The 21,501-nt window shown below is 38.5% G+C and overlaps 3 protein-coding genes across 6 annotated transcripts in view; 1 reads left to right on the forward strand and 2 right to left on the reverse strand.

Annotated features, from left to right (window-relative positions):
• rnf213a (ring finger protein 213a) overlaps window positions 1-6,003 on the reverse strand; it is a 60,495-nt gene extending 54,492 nt beyond the window's left edge. The window contains exon 1 of the mRNA XM_017489382.3: window positions 5,865-6,003. The gene's annotated coding sequence lies outside the window, so the exon portion shown is untranslated. The remainder of the gene's footprint in view (window positions 1-5,864) is intronic.
• Window positions 6,004-6,021: 18 nt separating this feature from the next.
• Window positions 6,022-19,622, forward strand: LOC108277091 (E3 ubiquitin/ISG15 ligase TRIM25). 2 transcript variants are annotated; one of them, XM_017489467.2, is made up of 7 exons: window positions 6,022-6,156; window positions 14,661-15,250; window positions 15,926-16,021; window positions 16,891-17,124; window positions 17,221-17,380; window positions 18,284-18,349; window positions 18,607-19,622. In XM_017489467.2, the coding sequence occupies exons 2-7, from the start codon at window positions 14,663-14,665 to the stop codon at window positions 19,464-19,466; spliced, it is 2,004 nt and encodes a 667-aa protein (XP_017344956.1). In that variant the 5' UTR covers window positions 6,022-6,156; window positions 14,661-14,662; the 3' UTR covers window positions 19,467-19,622. The 2 variants fall into 2 exon arrangements, with proteins under 2 accessions (XP_017344956.1, XP_053530012.1); XM_053674037.1 differs by lacking the exon at window positions 6,022-6,156 and adding an exon at window positions 9,262-9,402.
• Window positions 9,378-16,982, reverse strand: LOC108277140 (uncharacterized). 3 transcript variants are annotated; one of them, XM_053674041.1, is made up of 5 exons: window positions 16,831-16,982; window positions 15,629-15,678; window positions 14,460-14,525; window positions 11,052-11,303; window positions 9,378-10,871 (listed from the first exon to the last, which is right to left on the reverse strand). In XM_053674041.1, exons 4-5 carry the CDS (start codon window positions 11,253-11,255, stop codon window positions 10,068-10,070), a joined length of 1,008 nt encoding a protein of 335 aa, XP_053530016.1. In that variant the 5' UTR covers window positions 11,256-11,303; window positions 14,460-14,525; window positions 15,629-15,678; window positions 16,831-16,982; the 3' UTR covers window positions 9,378-10,067. The 3 variants fall into 3 exon arrangements, 2 of the variants coding, with proteins under 2 accessions (XP_053530016.1, XP_053530015.1); XR_001815081.3 differs by lacking the exons at window positions 9,378-10,871; window positions 11,052-11,303 and adding an exon at window positions 13,130-13,880; XM_053674040.1 differs by lacking the exons at window positions 14,460-14,525; window positions 15,629-15,678; window positions 16,831-16,982 and adding an exon at window positions 11,653-11,753.
• Window positions 19,623-21,501: the final 1,879 nt, after the last annotated feature.

Below are 21,501 nucleotides of genomic sequence, written 5' to 3' on the forward strand. Positions count from 1 at the left end.
AGCGTGAAATGTCTAATAGTGTATCTTTAAAAATATTTTAGAGGAGCAGACTTCAAACACTGAACATTGATGTTTATTGTATTTGTTTACAAGGTGGAACAAGTTAACGGTTGTTTTTTATACAGTCTGTAAAATTAACTGAAAATATTAAAATTTAGTTTATCAGAAGGTAAATTTGTGTGTCTTGGCTCACACTATGTTCCTAAATTCTGTCATGATTGTCCAGCTCAAGTTTTCTCATGCCTACTTATATTTACTTATATTGTGGCACATTAACGTTACCATCTCTTTAAAAAAAAAAAGAAGAAGAAGAAGAAAGAAGAAAAATGTATAAAAAAAAGCAAAAAAGCCTATATTTCAAATGTGCTCCTAAGTTTTTGTAATTAGGAGCTCCTAAAAGAAATTGTCTTGTGTCTCTCCTCCTGTAAACACTGTTAAAGATTTGTACATTAGCAGGAATGTAGCACAACATGGAGATGAAAGCAGCAGTCTGTTTATTTAAATGTGAAAGTGCAATAAAAATATGTTGTCCCTAAAATCAATGAATAATTGTGATAAATAATCGAGATCTCAATATTGATCAAAATAATCGGGATTATCATTTTGGCCATAATCGTGCAGCCCTAATATATACATATACACACACACACATTTTATTTTTTATTTTTTTAGGGATGCACCGAAATTAAAATTCTTGGCTGAAGCCAAAACCGAATATAATGAAAAACTGGGCTGAAGGCCGAATAAGTTTTTTTCACGTTTTTTCCATTTATTTTGCCATTTTTTTTCACCATTGCATAAATTAAATAACCATATGTGCTTTTTACTATTTTGTCTTGCTTTTCGAAGAAAAAAAATCAATTACAAAAACTAAAATTTCCAAATATTTATTTAACAATGAACATTTTTTTTTCATTCCACCAGGCATAGGCTACCAACAAGGCACAATATAACTTTAAATAAATAAATGAGTAAAATAAAAATATTTTTAGGTGGTCATCTTTGAGCCCCCCTTGAATAGCCTATGTTAGCCCTATAACTGACAGCTGAAAGAATGTAACAATCTGTAGCCTACAACAAAAATGTGCATTAAAAAATGCACTGACAAGATTGCAAAAAAAAAGGTTCTATATACGGCCGATTATATTGGGGATATATACCGCTCATGTCCCTGTACACCAAGCGGAGTATGATATATAGTATAGTAGATATAGTATAGTTAGATACATTGTTAATGTTATGTTCCTTGATAGATTTAGTTAGTTTAAACTATAGATTAGTTCATTTAGTCCCCGCTGGTTTATCCACTCCCAGTCCATAGTACTAGTTCATATTTCTCGTTTTGTGTTTTGACCCTGTTTTCTATGACCGCAATTTTGATTCCTACTTTGACCTGTTTATGCCTGTTTGCCGATAGCCCTTTGCCTGTCTTGACTACGTTTTTTGGATTACGATTTGGATTTGTCTGCCTGCGGTTAAATAAATACATCTTTACCTGCTTCCATACTCTACCCTTACGTCCCGCGACGTGACAGAATACTCCGGAACAGAAACAAAACAAACACACGTGTCCACAGCAAACAATGTCACAGTTGTCAACATCTGAAGAGCATGTGCTCGCTGAGCACTCATGCACATGCACGACCCCTCATCTCTCGGGGCATGCTGCCGGAAGAGGATGTCGTGACATTCGCGCATATCACTCTGGTTGCTAGGTTATTTGGTCGCACCATCAAACACATCATTGTTCGGTCAAATTTATTTGGCCGAACACCGAAAGTGCTTTTTTTTTGCTATTATCGGCCGCCAAACATTCGGTGCATCCCTAAAATATATATTATATATACACACTATATTATATATAAATATTATATATAAATATTATATTTTATATTATATATATATATATATATATATATATATATATATATATATATATATATATATATATATATATATATATATATATATATATATATATATATACCTAATCTATAATCTGTTCTTGATACATATAGATATTTTTTTTGGCTTGTGTTTTTGTATTTTTAAAAAGTTTTTAATAACTTTTATAAAACTATATAATGGACAGGTATGGAACATGAATTATCAAAAATGTTTCTGAACACTAACTACTTTGAACAAGAGAACTAGGCTGTAACATGGATTATTTTACATGTAAAACATATTGCATTACATTTGTTTTGCATTCTAAAAACATTCGTTAATGAATGATCTAAATTGGGACGAAGGGCACAACTCGTTAGACATGACAGTCAGTGCATTTACATGGACAACAATAATCCAACATTAACGTGATTAAGACAATACTCTGATTAAGAAACTAGCATGAAAACAGCAATTTTTACTTACCTTAATCTAATTAAGGTCATACTCGAAGTAAGCAGTAAGTAATCGAATTAAGACATGTGGAGTACTCCTGTTTTAGTTGCATTATAGATGTGTATTACAGACATGTAAACACCTTAATCACATTATTAACGTCGTGTGAGAGTTTTTACCGCATTTTGCGACAGGACACGATCACACACAGCAGTGCTCCACCGTTTTATGGCAAACAAGAGAGCACGGCTGCGTCCCAAACCGCATAGTCACCTAACACACGGTAGGCGAAACACATGCATATAGTAGGCAAAATACATGTATCTCGGCTACTATACATCAGTTAACAACATGGTTTGGGACGCAGCCCAAGCATCTATCTGCATGTACAGCATGACAAATAATTAACCGCACTTGAAGCTTCCGTAAATTTTTTTTAATAAAAACACCCAAAACTGTATATGGTCCCATAATAAAGATGAACTGCATGTTGATGTGTGAAATTCTGGAGGGATGCCGGACGGTGTGGCGCCGTGACGTAATTACGTGTGCTGTTAATCAACCATGTTCTATAACATGTAAAACAGGAACATGAAAGGAGTATTCTAAAAGCGACTCATGTCATGTCAAGCGAAACCTTAATCATAATATTGTGATTAAAATGTTTCCATGAGTCGCTTTTAGAATACTCCTTTCATGTTCACGTTTCCCATGTTATAGAACATACATCGATTAACGGCACACGTCATTTCTTTTTGCAAAAAAAAAAAAGTCGCTAAAGGGGTCTGAAAAGTCGCTAAGGTGGCAACACTGGTCTGCACTGACAGCTAGCTAAAAGGCAGGCTAAGCTCCTCCTCTCCCCAGCAAAAAGAAAATACAGAGGGAACGTGGCATTTTTCCATTTATGCACATTCAATTTGAAAAGCAATAAAATACACAGAGTACCCTGATGCCCTGTCTGTTTTGTTGTTATTTTTTAAAACAATTTGCCCCCCCCCTTCCAATCTCTCCACACTCCCCTGGTAGAGAACCACTGCTCTAAGCATGTTAACTTGGCCTAAAACTATGCTAGGAAACTGCTGCTTCCCTGTGCATTTCACTTTCGTTTCAAATTAGAAGAAATTTGGGGTCGGCAATTGTTTGGTGGGTTCATTATTATTCTTAATGAAAAACACAACAACTACAAAATAACAATGACAAACACACTTATATTAAACACAGAACTTTTGAAACCAAATCTTCCTGCATCGTCTTGTCACTCAGCTCGCCTCATGATAAATTAAATCTGACTCCTGCTGATCTGTGCTGTGACTCTGACTCATTGGGCTCATGCTGAAATGAGCAGACACATTTATTTGTTAATGGTAGTGTCCGGTCTCTAACTGAGATAAATGATTTTTATTACTATAAAAAGGTAAAACGACGGTGGGGGTCGTGCCGCTGTGGGCAAGTGATGTAACCGGGGTGTGCCTGAACACTATATAACACCAGGAACACCGAATATCGCAGCATGCCTAATATTGCACAATACTGTTAATCACAGAATTGGTCATTGATCAAAAGACTATAGATGTTCCAAAGGTTATCAAATTGATCACACAGGCATTTACACATCAGCAGACCACTGCACATCCTATTAAAAGGTCGCAGTTGTAAAAGTATAAAGACCCTCCAGAATAATTGGCACTTCACATTAAAACTACTTAATAAATAATGGCATTTTCTCTTAAAATATCAGTGCCAAAATTATGTACATGCCAAGAAATATTTTACGGTTTGAAAAACTTATATTATTTTATTTGCTCTCAGTTTCCAGGGTCTTAGTTGTTGGCTTAAAGATAATACTTAAATATATACTGGGGTATAAATATGAGCTTGCATCAGTTGGTCATCCTTTACCATATGGAAAACCAGACATTTCAACACAAAAGTGACAAACGGTTGCTGAATTACACAAAATACCATTAAGCATTACAAATACCATTAGGGCCATAACAAAAAGTTCACATATCTGAAACAGTTGGACATTTGCCAGAAACTGAAACCATGTGCATACTGTCCACCCCACACAATAAGGAAGCAAAAGAGTCTGACGGTCACATGTTTAGAATTGCACAACTCTAAAATGTTCCATAAATAACTGTTCAACGCTACCTTCAGAATTACAATCTGTTTGGAAATTATATTAACGGATATCTGCCTTCATTTATCTGCCTCTGACTCCGTTACCATTTGTTAAAGATTTTTCTTAATTGGTGTTTATCTATGACTCTCTTTTACATTTATCTTTTATGATAAATGTGATGGGGTGCATGGCAGCTTAGTGGATAGCATGTTTGCCTCACACCTCCTTAAGGGTTCGATTCCCGTCGCTGCCCTGTGTGTGCAGAGTTTGCATGTTCTCCCCATGCTGTGGGGTTTCCTCCAGGTATGCCAGTTTCCTCCCCCAGTCCAAAAGACATGTATGGTAGGCTGACTGGTATGTCTAAAAGTGTCCGTAGTGTGTGAATGGGCATGTGATTGTGCCCTGGGTATGTGAATGGGTATGTTATTGTTCCCTGTCATGGATTGGCACCCGATCCAGGGTGTACCCCACCTTGTGCCCCATGCACCCTGCGATAGGCTCCAGGTTCCCCGCAACCCAGTAGGATAAGCAGTATGGAAAATGGCTCGATAAATGTGATAGTACAGGTTGATGCAGAACTTCTGAATGTGTTCTATTTCTTAGTCTTCGTGACTGTTTTATGCCTATGGCTGTCTCTGAATGTGTTGCATTTCGTATTTCAAAATAAGGCCAAAGGTGAGGACACTTCCTGGCTTAGCTTTCCATTTTTTTCCCCCTGTATGAGGCCTTTGTTATATTTTTAGGTCTTCACAGGAGTATTAAACTAACAAATGGTATTAATAAGCACATACTCAGTGGCCATTTTAGTTTTAGGTACACTAGAGTCATGCCATCATTCACTGGCCATAGTACATACAATTTACAACTCTATCAAATTGCAATCTGTTTACCTCACACATATCGTGCACACCAACACATTACTGTAACCGTACACTTAAAAATGCACGTATATTGTAGGTTTACCTGTTAAAATATAAATGAAAAGTAAGCATGTTAAAGCAAATTAACCTGTCCTCTTTTGTTTCCCAATATACACGTTTAGTGAACTAGTGAAATAGCTCGTTAACAACTTAGAGCAACATGGGCTCAGCTCAAGGCACGCGCACCCGGAAAAAAAAAACCACGCGCTGCCTATGAAATGCCATGACAGCCAGCAAGCTAGCTAGCACTTTTATCTTCTCTAATTAACGAGCTAACAAGTATGTATAGCTTGTTTGCTAACTAGCATTGCTTCGCTGGTGTGCGGGTTAAAATACAAAATAAAAAAATGGGTAGAAAGTGCCATAGCTTCTCTGCGCCGTCTCTGTTTAGTGTTAGCTATCATTCTGCTAAGTACTTCCGGTAAAAAATAAAAACACGAGCGCGCAGTAAGATGTTTCACTGAACAGCTCCTTACCTCTACAGGTGTATCGTTGTCTTTAATGTTGCAGTCGGGTTAAGGAACGGCCACAGAGTATCATACTGATTCGGTTCAGCGGCATTATCTGCTGATTCACCCCGCAAATGAAAAAGAGCTTTCGTTTCTGTGCAAATCCATTTTCAGGACGGCTGAACTTTCGTTTCACGGGAAATGGGCGTGATCTCACGAGCTCAGGACGGGAACTTCTCGATAAACACACTGCTCACTGAAGACGTCTGAGCAGGCTGGAGTTTGTACAGCACTGTGGAGATTTCCATAAGTAAACAAGGTATGAAGTCCCTCCTCTGCTTGCAGCACTGTGTTTTTAACGTATTTATTTATGTCTATTCCTCTTGAATATATTTCCGTTTTTTAAGGAAAATATGTGTGTGCCCCCCCCCCCAACTGTAAACTTGGTTGCGCCCATACTCAACGCAAGTTCGTTGATGTATTGTAGCAGCTCAGTTTGTAAGAAATGGAGACAGCGGCCAAGTGTAGAAAAGTGCAGAAAAGTGCAGAAAAGTGCTGCAGAACATACGAGCTTTTTTTCCAGACAGTAAGTAACTAGATACCTAAATAGTAGGTAACCTCAGCTTAGTATAGAAGGCATCATACCATGGCTTGGTTTGTTCTTTAGAGCGTCAATTAACTTTTGATATTTGCACACCCTCGAAGTAGGCTGGGCTAACGTCAGTTCCAGTTTATGACCATTAACGTTACATTCACGCCGAGTTCTCTGTGAACCCTCACGTTGTGACAGACTGTTATAAATGCGAGTGAAAGTGAGGAAAGTTGCACAGCATTTCGTTCCTTTACACTACATTTGGGCTAAGGACAATTAAGTGATTTTACAAATATAAGGCTCAGCATAATGCTGAGGTGTGCTAGTGTAACGGGTATGGAAAATACTCCATAAATATAACAAGTAGAATTGCACAAAAAGGGGATGTGTAACTATTGTGGCTATCTGTTTGTGTGAGTGCTTTCCCTTTTGGTTGTCACAATGTCACTTCTTATTCCCTTTCGTGTTAGGGTTGAATGGAAGAGGTAAGATTTTATTTAGCTCTGATTAATCTAATTTAATCTTTATTTAAATCATTTATATATTTATGTACTCATTTTAATTTGTGTGTATATTGCTATTTTATTTATCTGTGTGATTATTTTTGTTGTTTTACCCTTCTTTTGAGTGATTTTTTTTTTATGTATTTTGTTTCATGTGCCCTTATGTGTTATGGTTGAATGGGAGGGAGAGGAGAGAGAATAAACGAAGAGTCGACCTAGTTGCTGTCTGCCTGTTTCTTTGACTAAAATAAAACACAACGCAGACTACAACCAGTTACACTATCTTGGCAATGAGAGATATGGAACTAACGTCTGAGTTGTGGCCATATTGTAGTTATCCATTCAGAACTAGTTATGGCAGTTTGTCTTTAGAATTAAGAAAAGAAAACTCCAGTACCCTTTACATAGCTAACGTTTCAGGTTACCACTATATATTGTTGTACACTTATTACATAGCAAGCTAAACAGCATGATGACATTAACATAATAAATGACACCAGTTACACAAACAGAATATTCAGTTTATCAAATTAAAATGATCATCTAAGTCAGTCATTGCTCTTCTGGTAAAATAATGGTACCTGGTCACGATGCAGGCAGCACAGCATTGCTTGGAAGCATCCGTGGGGAAATTGTATTTACAACATATATAGTGTTGAATTTAGTTTCATAGGTACCCATCCTTTCTGAGTTTCTTTAAACGTCATGATTGCATTTAAATGTTAGCGTGTGTGGTTTGCCTGCACACATCCTAGCTCGCCTCTACATGGTATGGTGGGTTTCATGGTAGGTTATGGAGCAGAGAATACATCTGCCCACAGGTTATCCACAGCACCTTACAAATGGTAACTGTAATCCTAAAACTATGTTCTAAATATGCAAATATTCAGTATCAAACTTTGGGTGTTGTGGGGGGGATTGGACCCCCCCATGTCCATACCATGGTAGAGACCATACCTTGGTAGAGACAAACCAAAGAAATTATTACAAGCTTTTATTTTTTTTAAAGGAATATGTTGCTGGATTTGGGCGTGTTAGGAACCGGGGAAATGCAAAATGTGGCATTATTGGGTTTGGGAAAGACAAAAGGTTATTATTTGCCCTATTCAGTGTAAAGATTCTTCAGTCGGTGCAATTACAATTTTGGATTAAATTACAGAGTGTCCAAAAAGTCTCCATACATAATGGCAGGGAGGGACGTCGCTATAGGCAGCGCCTCTTGCACTTTTTAATAAGTACTGTCTTTACTTATTTATTGCTCGAACCGGACTCCTTACGTTAGCAAATATTTTTACCGGTATTATCTCTCTCTCTCTCTCTCTCTCTCTCTCTCTCTCTCTCTCTCTCTCTCTCTCTCTCTCTGTCTGTCTGTCTGTCTGTCTGTCTGTCTGTCTGTCTGTCTCTCTCTCTCTCTCTCTCTCTCTCTCTATATATATATATACATACACACACACACACACACACACACACACATGAATATATATATATATATATATATATATATATATAATGTATATATCTTAGTTTTGAAACTGTGATCTAAGATGATAATAATAATAATAATAATAATAAACTTTATTTTATAAAATGCCTTTAAAAGCAGTTTTGCAAAGCACTGTACACAAAATAAGCAGTACACAGAAAGATAAAACATAAAAGTTAATAAGAACAATAACGTTAATAATTATAATAAAAGTAGACATCAGCAGTCAAATGCAAGTTTAAAAATGTGTGTCTTCAATTGAGCTTTAAAAATGCCAAAGGTCTGAGCTTCCCTGAGTTCAGAAGGAAGAGAGTTCCAAAGGGAAGGGGCAAAGACAGAAAAAGCCCTGTCACCCATAGACACACACAGGCAGCAGACTTTTGTACATATTGCAATTTGTTGATTGTGGATTTAGAAACTCAAATGGCTTACAGTAATCCAACCGAGTGACAACAAATGAGTTTATCAGCTTTTCAGCCACAGAGAAGTTCAGCATAGGGTACGCACCAGTCTAGCTATATTTCTGAGGTGAAAAAAGGATGTTTTAACAGTGCCCTGAAAAAAAGAATCAAATGTAAGAATGGTATCAGAAACACCGATACCACCAATATCTCTGCGGTCGCAGAGGCGAAGTTCCTGGAACTTCTTAAAGGAAATCGCTCTATGTAATACTTCTCTCAATGTAATACACGCATTTCTTATATAATTGACTCCCTTCCATATAGACAGCAATACACAATGACTTCATAAAATTCTAATTCTAAATTCTTGATGATTCCTACCAGTCAGTGGTACGGCTGCATTGGTCTTTCGCTCTGCTCAACAAAGTGCAAACCGCCTGCGTGTCAACACGGGCTTCAAACTTTTCCACAACCATCCTCCGGTTTGCTTGTTGTCCAGAAAAGCTGAAAAGACTCACGCAGCCCAGCCAGGAGACACCAAATTGTTGTGGAAATTAGACAACACTCGCAGACTCGTCCTCTGAAGGTAAAAAAAAGGTTTATTACAGAAAGATGGTTAATGCAGGATAGAAGAAAGCAGAATAGAATAATGAGAGTGCTCTAGAGCACTTGTGCTGAACCACTGCTATACATATGAAACGCAGAGCATGACACACTTCTGTGTACCGATAAGAAGCAGATTGAGGCAGTTCAAACAGGCTTTGTTTCAGGATCTTAGAAGATGTGCAGACGAACCTTGAACAGAAGAACATGTTTGTGTCTCTGTAAGCAGATAAATATTCTGTACTGATCTAAATAATATGACGTGGCCTTCTTAGGCGTTATCCTCAGATGACCATGAACAGAACAAGAACAAAATTATTACAAAGTAAAAATTAATAATTCCCTCACAGATCCATGACAAATTAATTTACCTTCTGATAAATTTAATATTTTCAGTTAATTTTACAGACTGTATGCAAAAAACAATAACCAATAACCTGTTCCACCTTGCAAACATTTACATTTATTCACTTATCAGACGCTTTTATCCAAAGCGACTTACAAATGAGAAAAATACAAGCAAAGTGATATATCAAGCAGAGAACAATACAAGTAGTGCTACCATACAAGATCCATTAATTGAGTTCCACAAGAACAAAGTGCACATAGTAGAGCTGTAAGTGCAATTTTTTATTTTTATTAATTTTTTTATGAGTTGGTTAGGTGTTCATAGAAGAGGTGGGTCTTTAGCTGTTTTTTGAACATGGTGAGAGATTCTGCGGTCCGAATTGAGATTAGAAGTTCATTCCACCACTGAGGAACAGTTAGCGTGAAGGTTCTGGAGAGGGACCTTGCGCCACGCTGAGTGGGAACTACTAAACGTCGGTTACTAATCGATCGCAGATTGCGAGAGGGAACGTACGCCTTCAGGAGAGAGTTGAGGTAGGAGGATGCTGTTCCTAACAAGGTCTTGTAGGTGAGCTTCAAGGCCTTGAATTTGATGCGGGCAGCTACAGGAAGCCAGTGGAGGGAGATGAAGAGGGGTGTGACATGGGTTCTCTTGGGCTGGTTGACGAGGCGTGCTGCAGCATTCTGAATCATCTGAAGTGGTTTGATGGAGCTGGATGGGAGGCCTGAAAGCAGTGAGTTGCAGTAGTCCAGTTTAGAGATAACAAGAGCCTGGACTAGTATCTGTGTAGCCTGTTCGGTGAGGTAGGGTTGGATTTTCTTGATGTTGTACAGGATGAACCTACAGGACCTTGCAGTTGTTGAGATGTGCTCTGTAAAGGTCAAGCTGTCATCAAGAATCACCCCAAGGTTCCTGGCCGTCCTGGTTGGCATGAGTGTGAGGAAGTTGAGCTGTACAGTGAGGTTGTGGTTGATTGAGGGACAGGCTGGGATGACGAGAAGCTCAGATTTTGCCAGGTTAAGCTTAAGATGATGTTCCCTCATCCAGACCGAGATGTCTGACAGGCAAGCCGAGATGCGTGCAGAGACGGATGGATCGTCAGGCTGGAAGGACAAATAGAGCTGGGTGTCATCAGCATAGCAATGATATGAGAAGCCATGAGACTCAAACACCTGCCCTAGAGATGTAGTGTAGACAGAAAAAAGGAGTGGACCCAGAACTGACCCCTATGGAATGCCAGTTGTGAGTTGCTGAGTTTCAGAAATACCTCCCCTCCATGATACCTTGAAGGATCTGTCAGAGAGATAGGATTCCACCCAGTGCAGAACCGTTCCAGTGATGCCCAGGCTGGAGTGAGTTGACCGGAGGATCTGATGGTTCACAGTGTCGAAAGCAGCAGAGAGGTCAAGTAGGATGAGGGCAGATGATCTAGAGGTTGCTCTTGCTAGTCGTAAGGCTTCAGTGACGGAAAGCAGAGCAGTCTCCATGGAGTGGTTGCTCTTGAAGCCAGACTGCTTGGTGTCCAGGAGGTTGTTCTGTGTGAGAAAGTTGGAGAGTTGATTAAAAACAACTCTTTCAAGAGTTTTGGAAAGAAAAGGGATGAGGGAAACAGGTCTGTAGTTGTCAACTACAGCAGGGTTAAGTGATGGATTTTTAAGCAGTGGGGTAACCCGGGCCTGCTTAAATGAAATGAGGTAGGGTATGTGCCAGTAGAGAGGGATGTGTTAAAGATGTGTGTGAGTGCAGGTAACAGTGTGGGAGAGATGGACTGAAGAATGTGAGAAGGGATAGGGTCAAGAGGACAGGTTGTGGGATGGCTAGAGAGGAGGAGTTTAGAGACATCAGTCTCTGAGAGGGGAGAGAAGGAAGTCAATTGGGAGTTACATGGAGGAGGAGCTGGTCTATGCATGTCTGGAGTTGAGAACTGGTTCCTGATTGATGTAACCTTGTTGGAAGAGAAAGTGGCAAAGTCATCTGCAGTGAGAGAGGTAGGGGAAGGGGGAGGAGGGGGACAGAGAAGAGAGGAAAAGGTTTTGAAGAGAATTCGGGTGTTGGGAGGAATACCAATCTTCTCTTGGTAGTATGTGGCTTTAGCAATGGAGATGCTATTGGAAAAAGAGGAGAGAAGTGTCTGGTAATTGGATAGGTCATTTAGGTTGTTTGATTTGCGCCATTTCCTTTCAGATGCTCTTAGTTTGGCCCGGTTGTTATGCAGAGCTTCTGAGAGCCAAGGGCTAGAGGGTGATATGCGAGCAGGTCTGGAGTTTAGGGGGCATATGCTGTCAAGAGAAGATGTTAGGGTGGAACATAGCATATCTGTTGCGGTGTTTAAGTCAAGTGAGGAAAGGTGGCTATCGGAGGGAAGTAAGCTTGTGACAATGGAGGAGAAATGTGAGGGGGAGAGGGAGCAAAGATTGTGATGAAATACAACACAATAAAAACAAATTACCGAAAAACAAATACAATAAACCTCAATGTTCAGTCTTTGAAGTCTGCTCCTCTTAAATATGTTTAAAGCTACACTATTAGACACTTTCCGCTGTCATGGTTCTGGACTGAAACCAGTTCTTAAACTGCTCTGCGTATATTGTGTATATATCTGAATAATGTGATATAGGATGTGATTGGTGAGTTCATTTACCCATCAGTTACAAAGCGCTTTAGTTTAATGGTGTTCATTAGGGTTCACCCGATCAGGATTTTAACAGCCGATACCGATTTCTTGTCATCTTGATCGACCAAAACCGATCCAGATACCAATCTTTTTGTTGTTGTTGTTCAAGCTTTAATCAGGAGGTCTGTCATAAACAGTTAAATGTAAGTTCTCTGCTCATGGTCACTGTTAAATGAATTAAAATAATAGCAATGACAAATACCGTTGGTTAATTGATAAATAAAACAGCATAAAATGTTTATTTTAAAATATTTAAACAATAGAATCATAATTAAAAGTAGACTAATATGAAAATTATCCATATTAGGAAAAAGAAAGCTAATAGCCTTCTACGAAGATAACTAACTAAGCGTAATGTCAAGTTGATATTAAATGCAACTCATAGTAATTAAACATTATTTCATGTATCATTTTATTTATCATAATGAGTCTTTATTGGTCACATATATATTACAGCACAGTGAAATTTTTTTTTTTCCGACATACCCCAGCATGTTAGGGTTAGGAAGCTGGGGTCAGAGCACAGGGTCAGCCATGATACAGAGTCCCTGGAGCAGAGAGGGTTAAGGGCCTTGCTCAAGGGCCCAAAAGCAGCAGCTTGGCAGTGCTGGGGCTTGAACCTCTAACCTTCCGATCAGTAAATCAGAGCCTTAACCACCAAGCCCCCCCCCCCCCCCCCCCTTTTTAATGATAATGAGTCTATAATACGTTTATTATATCTATTTTTTTATATTAAATCATTTATTTATAACTAGGCACATTTTCTGTCTTTACGTTGTATTTTTTTGTTTGTTTTGTTTATCAGTTTTAGATGTGTTCCCCCGGTACAGTGTTGCCATGTCTGCTGATAATAGTATTTTTGGGGGGGATTAAATCAAAACATGAAAACTGGAGTTGACTTTTCTAGTGATCTCTGGTAATTGTGAGTTTAAATGAAGTGAATGCGCTGTCTATTAGAATTGGTGAAGAAAGAGCAGAAGCGTACTGTATGTTACAGACTGAACAGTTGCTACTCTTGATTATGATTGGTGAGGAATTATTTAATAAAGAAGTGTGAATTAAACCCCACCTTTTAGCGTTAGCATTATGATTAATTTACTCGCTGTGTCTACACGAGCAGGTCGCAGGTGCAGGACATTTTGCAGGATCAATAAAAGATGGCATTTGTGAGATCGGGAAGTTGAGAGAGGCAGATGATGTACAGTGTTACTCTTGTCATCATAATGGCTTCTTTGCAGTATTTACACACTTGTTTGTTTGACAGGTGATGAAAAGCAGTGTGAAAGGAACTTTTTCACAGTATACATGCATTTTGGAGTTGTAGTTTTTATTCCAATTGTATTATACAACTCCGTACAGGTCACTCGCACCAGTGCGACGTGCACTCTGGGCTTTTCGGAAGCAGGGACTTTGCAGAAATCGGCGTGTTTCAGGCAACCTGGGAATAGAGGCAGTAATGTACAGTAATTGACAAGTAATGTTTTTTTAAACATTAAAGTATGTTAACCTATCTCTTACAACCAATAAACAACATAATTAACGTTTAAAAATCATGATATGACTCCTTTAAAAGACTAAGATGATCCGATGCCTGTTGTGCTGTGTTTGAATGACTCAATAATGACACTGCTTCACATCTACAGAAGTACCCGTTTTTATAATTGGTGTCTAAGCCTCAGTTACACCTGTGTGGCTGCACATCAGTCACACTTAGCGCTGTTGTACAGTAACATGCATATGCATCAGTTGATGACCCTGCAATATACCTGTATATGTTCTTCATAAAGGGGCTGGGTTTTTTTTTAAAGAGGCTTGGTGTTTTTGCTTTTGTGTCAATACGTTATTAGTCACTTTTCCTTAACAGCCACTGTGAAGGAAAAGCAGATTATTCATTCTCTGCTCAAAGTTTCAATACTACCTTCCATAAACCAACATGGGCTTTCCTGTACCAGTTTCTATTTGTCAGCAAGCTGTGCCTAGTAGTAGTAGTAGTAAGTCAACATGAGAGGTGTCTTACCCAACATGATTAGGTGTTGTCTTATCTTCTTAAAGGCATTGGAACTTCAAGGGACTTTCAGTTCTACTGTTGGAAAATGTTTTACAATTATACCACAAATCCAGTCACTATGACTTACTATAAATAGATGTTTTAATTGACTGGGAAGACATGCAAGTTTAATTCTTTTTTTTGTCTTCTTTTTTTTTAAATCTCAAACAGAGATGGCCTCCAATTCATCCATTATCCCACTGCTTCTTCCAGAAGATGAGCTATTGTGTGCTATCTGCCAGACGCTCCTGAAGAATCCTGTGACTATACCATGTGGGCACAACTTTTGTATGACCTGCATCAGCAAACACTGGAAATTAGCCTTTGCATCCATTTACTGCCCCTACTGCCGCATAAAGTTCCCCTCAAAGCCGGTCCTAAAGACCAACACAGTTCTCTGTGCAATCATGGAGCATGTTGGGAAGGTGTTTCCAACGTCTGAGATTGTCTTGGTTCCAGATGAAAAACCTATCTGTAACATCTGTGAGGAGGGAAGGGAGCTATCAGCAGTCAAGACCTGTGTGACATGCCTGGCTAGCTTTTGCAGTGTGCACTCCACATCCCATATGAATAGCCAAGCGCTAGCCAAACACTGCCTGTGCACACCGGTTTCAGACATCAAGGATCTGCTGTGTAAGAAGCACAGCAAAGTGCTTGAGGTGTTCTGCATGAACCATGGGGCTGCCATCTGTTGGCAGTGTACAGAAAAGCACCGCAAGTGCAACATGTGCTCAGTGGAAGGAATGAGGACAGACTGGAAGGTGAGCTGACATATTAGTAGCATAAATGGTGTTGATAAACCAAACTGCTTAGAATTTGGCTTAATTACTGTGTACTAGGAGACATTTCACAGAGCATCTGGTTGAGAGGTAGGTATTGGGACGGAAAAAAAAAAGTTGCACAAGCAGTCAGATATAACGCCTGCAAGACCAATATTCAGCATGAACGTGCATTGCTGTGCAATGCATTTGCAGAATCCTTAGTAACTGCCTGATCAAGATTACAGTGGCTTAAATTAGGCTACTACTTTTGAATATTTTTGGGATAATTTGCTACTTTGTTGCATGTATATATTTGAACTAACAAAATTGATCATAGACAGGTACAAACAAAAAATAATAACTGTGTAAGAAACTTACAGCTATGATAGAATTCACAAACCAAGCTGACAGTGCTGGCATTTCTACATCTGAAATGAAAGGGAATTCACATTAAAAAAATTACATAAATCATACATTTTAAAAAATATATTGATTGAATTCTTGTTACTGGTATTCGCAAACAGTACTTTTTAAATCTTGTGTTTTGCATGCACCACTTGTCATTTTGTTTAGTTCGTTTGTATAGAAAAAAACAGAAACAAAAAACAGCTCCATTCAAGTTTATGGTTTATTTGTTCATTATAACATACTTGCTGTTATAACCCATTCATTCAGGCTGCACTCGAGCCAGTGGCAACAGAAGCTCAGGACAGAAAGAAGGCCACTAGTGAACTCTTGGAAGCTCTGAATACTATTTCAGAGGGTATAAAGGTAAGATCATACTTGGTCAAGTAAATTTGATTAATTGGGTGATTAAGTAACTAAGGGAGCAACTACTTTTTCACACAAGGCCAGTTAGCCAGCACCTCATAGTCATCATATTATCCAGACCTACTAACTGGGACTCAGGATTAAAGCTTTAGTATGTAATCTAAAAAAACTATTAAATGCATATACAGGTGCATGTAAAAAATTAGAATATCATGGAAAAGTTTTTTAAAAAATTGTAATTTTATTAAAGAAGTGGAACTTTCAGATATTCTAGATTCATTACACATAAAGTGAAATATGTCAAGCCTTTTTTGTTTTAATGTTGATGATTATGGCTTACAGCTCATGGAAATCAAAAATTCGGCCATAAGCTGTAACCATATAGATTAAAACAAAAGAAAAAGGCTTGAGATATTTCACTTTATGTGTAATATAATCTAGAATAAATGAAAGTTCCACTTTTTTAATTAAATTATGGGAAAAAAATACTTTTCCACGATATTCAAATTTTTTGAGATACACCTGTATGTGTCTGAGATTAACAGCTTTACTTAGCGTGATGAAACTGGTTATTTTATTTACAGTGTTCACCCTCTTGAACTTTTTCACATTTTGTATGTATTTGTATTACAATAAAGAAAGTATTTTGCACCTTCCAATATTAGACAGACTGTGTAAACCAAATGTAGGTGAGGTCCTAATCTGTCCTACTAAATGTACAGCTTGACTTAAAATATTTGTATGATTTGATATCTGAAATGTTAATTGACATGAATCATTCCAGGTTGTATAAAATCCTTTTCACTCACCTTACTAGCTTTTATTTTATTGATTTTATTTATATATCTTCAACATGTCGTTATCCTCAGAATACTGCAGTAAAGATGACTGAAGATATGCAGCTCTGCTTTGAAGCACTGATGAACACCATTAACCATGCCCAGGACAGAGCCATATCCTTTATAGAAGCAGAGAAGATGGAGGCTCTCCAAAAAACAGAAAAGCAGAAGGAACGGTTGGATGATCATTTGCTTTCCATATCACTGCTCATGGATAAGATTGATGAGTGCATAAACAATGATTCGTACTTCAACTTTCTTCTGGTTAGTATGTGACTATAGTTTTTGTTGAAAAAAGCAAAAGCCCTCAAAAAGAGAAAAAATCTATGCCAAATTAACTATGTTGTGCCCTTCTTATAGCCTCTACCACTACTGCCTGCAGAGGTTGGTCAACTGCAGGATGTTCAACTGGATGGTCAAGCTGTGGAGAGGATGATATTAGATATTCAACAACTTAACAGTAGTCTGGAATCTCAGCTCAGCACCATGCTGCAGAGAAGAGAGGAAATACGAGAGAAAGGCAAGGCAACTGTAGGGTCCTGAACAGTTAATCTAGTTCAAGCATGCAGCTAGATGGCCAGGACCAGAATGTACAATTGAAAGATTTGGAAAAAAGCTTTCTCTGTTATTCCACTAGGGGGCAAAATAGGCCAATAACGTATACACTCTGCTACTGACAGAATATGCTAATGATATGTAATTCTTTAGCTAAATAAAAAAATATATGCTTTTACCAAAACAACTAGTTTAGTGGTATCACAGCAATTTGGGTTAACATATATATTACAGAGAGAGAAATTTGCAGCATGAACGTGCACCTGAAACATCTGCAGGGATTGCAGGATGCAATGATGTCAACATGGACCAGAATCTCAAAGGAATGTTTCCAACACCTTGTGGAATACATGAATTGAGGCTGCTTTGAAAGCAAATAGAGGTCCTACCCAGTATTAGTATAGTGTTCCTAATAAAGTGCTTTGTGAGTGTATATTCAGATTTTTCACCACATCCCAAACATGTTCTATTGGATTCAGATCTGGTGACTGGGAAAGCCATTGAAGAACAGTGAACTTATTGTCATGTTCATTGAACTTATTGTCCCCTTCTGATGGTTGATGTGAACATTACCTGAAGCTGTTGGCCTGTATCTACATAATTGTATGCATCACACTGCTGTCACACAATTGGCTAATTAGATAATTGCAAGAATGTGATGTACAGGTATTCCTAATAAAATGCTTGGTGAGTCTGTATATAAGCCCATTTCCTAAAATGAGTTTGACACCCCAGGTCTAGATAATGCTGTACCATTTATGTTACTGAGTGGGATCAAGATTGTGTGCTTTTTATATATATATATATATATATATATATATATATATATATATATATATATATATATATATATACATATATTTTACAGATATGACATCAGATGACTTCAGAGTTGTCAGCGGCCGCAGCAAAAAACGCAGCAACCTTTTGAAATGTAAGTTTTAATATGGTAATACAATAGCTGTGATTGTATTTGATGTTAAAGCTTAATCGTTAATGTTCTCTGGTAGTGTCTGAAAAGTTATGAGTGTAAAGTCCAAATATACCAGTTCTGGAACAAGCGCACAAGCTTGTTTCCCCCTGAGGATTACTAAAATCTTTCTAAATAAATGCTGCCCATTTCAGTGGGTAAAATGTTAAGCTTTCATATTATTTAAATTATCAAGTTATTCATTCTTTTCTGGCATACAGATTCCAGCGGAGTGACCTTTGATCCAGTTACTGCTAGTGCATCTGTGATTCTCTCTGAGGATGACCTGGCTGTCACAGTGGACCACAATGGGTTACTTACCTGGAAAGACTACCAAGTCAACAAGGAGATAGGCTTCAGGGTCCTGTGCTCTCAAGAGTTTAGCAGTGGGCAGCACTACTGGGAGGTTCAGACGCCGGAGGACGAAGACAGCAACTGGGCGGTGGGTGTGACGTACAAAAACAGTCACAACCATTACCAGAGCTTGGGCCAAGACAGCAGCTCCTGGTGTGTCAGGTGGCAGAACAAAGTGGAAGACAAGGATAATGACAAGTTGGCTAACAATATGGAAGGAACAAATGATGGTGAAGTAATATTACCAAACTCACTGGCTAAGGAAGGTGCCATAAAATTCAAGGTGCCCAATCTGGAATCAAAGAAAAATAAATTGGAAGCATACCTGAAAGATGATAAGAGCCATGAAGGTCTTCCACAGGACAAGAACAAAAGAGAAAGAAACCAAGCTCTGTTGGAAGATGTAGCAGAAGGAGAGGAAAAAGTGTCTGATTTAACAGAGGAGAACAAATGCACTTTAACAACTATGCAGGAGGACAAAAATATCCCAAAACAGTCAGGCACTGGATTCTTTGCCTCCCATCAGCAGGAGATGAACCTGATCTCGCAGATTCCCCCTAGGAAGATTGGTGTGTTGTTGGACTTTGACAGAGGGTGGCTGTCGTTTTTCTTGGTGTCCAACTCTAAAGTCAAGCTCTGCTACAGGTTTCAGGCCCTGTTTTCTGCTCCCCTCTGCCCCAGCATATGGCTAAGAGATCCAGACAGCACAATGATTATTAGCAAATGACTCGAAACAACAATGCAGTAGTGCCAGCTGCAAGGAATGTATATTTCTAATGTTTTATTGTTTCTATAGTAACAGTTTACTCAATCACATGTGTGGTGTCTGTTCCATGTCAACAGATTTTTAAAAAATTAATAAACTTGTGTAATTGTTGATACAGTGAAGTATTCTGTGATGTTTATTTAGCATGGATGGAATCTAGTGTCAGTGCAATGTCAGTGTTAGTCAAAGATGAAGTTTTACCTTTAAGTTTGCTGACAGACAGAGGGCTTTGTGCTTGTTGACATATTGCGTGTTTTGTCTTAAAGTTAAGAGAGAGAATCATGGTAAAATAATACTAACATACTGCAATGGCTCATTACTGTGATTGTGATTATTAAATAATCACTTGATTTTGACTACTCTATGCTCATCAGCCAAAGTTAATTCATTTTGTGATACATATAGAGACAGGCCATGTAAATCACTACAATAAAATGAATCAACTCAAAACCAAAATGCCAGTCTGTGGCAGCAGGGGCATAGTTGAACATCAGCTGCAGATGGAGGGGAGGGTGGGGGAACCAGTAGTACAATGGTGCTTGAAAGTTTGTGAACCTTTTTCACACAAGTCCTCAAAATAGATCAAGAGAACCCAATGAATCAAATGTGTCAAAAATATTATACTTGGTCATTTATTTATTGATGAAAGTGATCCAATATTACATATGTGAGTGGCAAAAGTATGTGAACCTCTAGGATTAGCAGTTAATTTGAATGTGAAATTAGAGTCCGGTGTTTTCAATCAATGGGTTAATTTGTTTTATCAAAGTTTGATCTTCACAACACATTTGTGGAAGTGTATCATTCCATGAACAAAGGGGATTTCTGAGGAACTCAGAAAAAGAGTTGTTGGTGCTCCTGGGGCTGGAAAAGGTTACAAAACCATCTCTAAAGAATTTGAACTCAGACAGATTGTGTACAAATGGAGGAATATCAAGTCCATTGTTACCCTTCCCAGAAGAAGTCGACCAACAAAGATCACTCCAAGAGCAAGACATTTAATAGTCAGCAAGGTCACAAGGGACCCCGGGGTAATTTCTAAGCAAATGAAGGCCACAAATGAGTCCACGATCTGGAGAACACTGAAGAACAATGGTGTGCATAGCAGGGTTGCAAGGAGAAAGCCACTGCTCTCCAAAAAGAACATTGATACTGGTCTGCATTTGCTAGAGATTATGTGGACAAGCCAGAAGGCCATTGAAAAAATGTTTTGTGGACGGATATAACCAAAATAAAACTTTTTGGTTTCAGTGAAAAGCATTATGTTTGGAGAAAGGAAAACACTGCATTCCAGCATAAGAACCCATCTATGAAACAGGGTGGTGGTAGTATCATGGCTTTAGCCTGTTTTGCTGCATCTGGGCCTGGACGGCTTGCCATCACTCAGTTCATCACTCATTTACATGGACAACAATAATTCACTCTTAACCCGATTAAGACCATACTCTAATTAAGGAACTACCATGTAAACAGCAATTTTTACTTAATCTAATTAAGGTCATACTCGAAGTAAGCACTAATCGAATTAAGACAGGTGGAGTACTCCTGTTTTAGTCGCATTATGGACATGTATTACAAACATGTAAACACCTTAATCACATTATGAACTTCGTGTGAGAGTTTTCACCGCATTTTGCGACAGGACACGATCACACACGGCAGTTTTACGTTTTACGGCGAACAAGAGAGTTCGGCTGTGTCCCAAACCGCAAACTTGCCTATTATAGGCCTGTAGTGGGGAAAAATACATGTATCTCGGCTACTATATAGACGGTAAGTATGCGCTTTAGGACACAGCCCACGGCTTCAAGCAGTTGTCTATTAGCACGTATAGCATGACAAATAATTACCCACACTTGAAGCGTCCGTAAAAAATTTGAATAAAAACACCCCAAACTGTATACGGTACCATAACGAAGATGAACTGTATGTTGATACGTGAAATTCTGGAGAGATGTCGGACGGTGTTGCGCGGTGACATAATGACGTGGGCTGT

Source organism: Ictalurus punctatus, chromosome 2 (assembly GCF_001660625.3).
Source record: "Ictalurus punctatus breed USDA103 chromosome 2, Coco_2.0, whole genome shotgun sequence".
NCBI classification, from domain to species: Eukaryota; Metazoa; Chordata; class Actinopteri; order Siluriformes; family Ictaluridae; genus Ictalurus; species Ictalurus punctatus.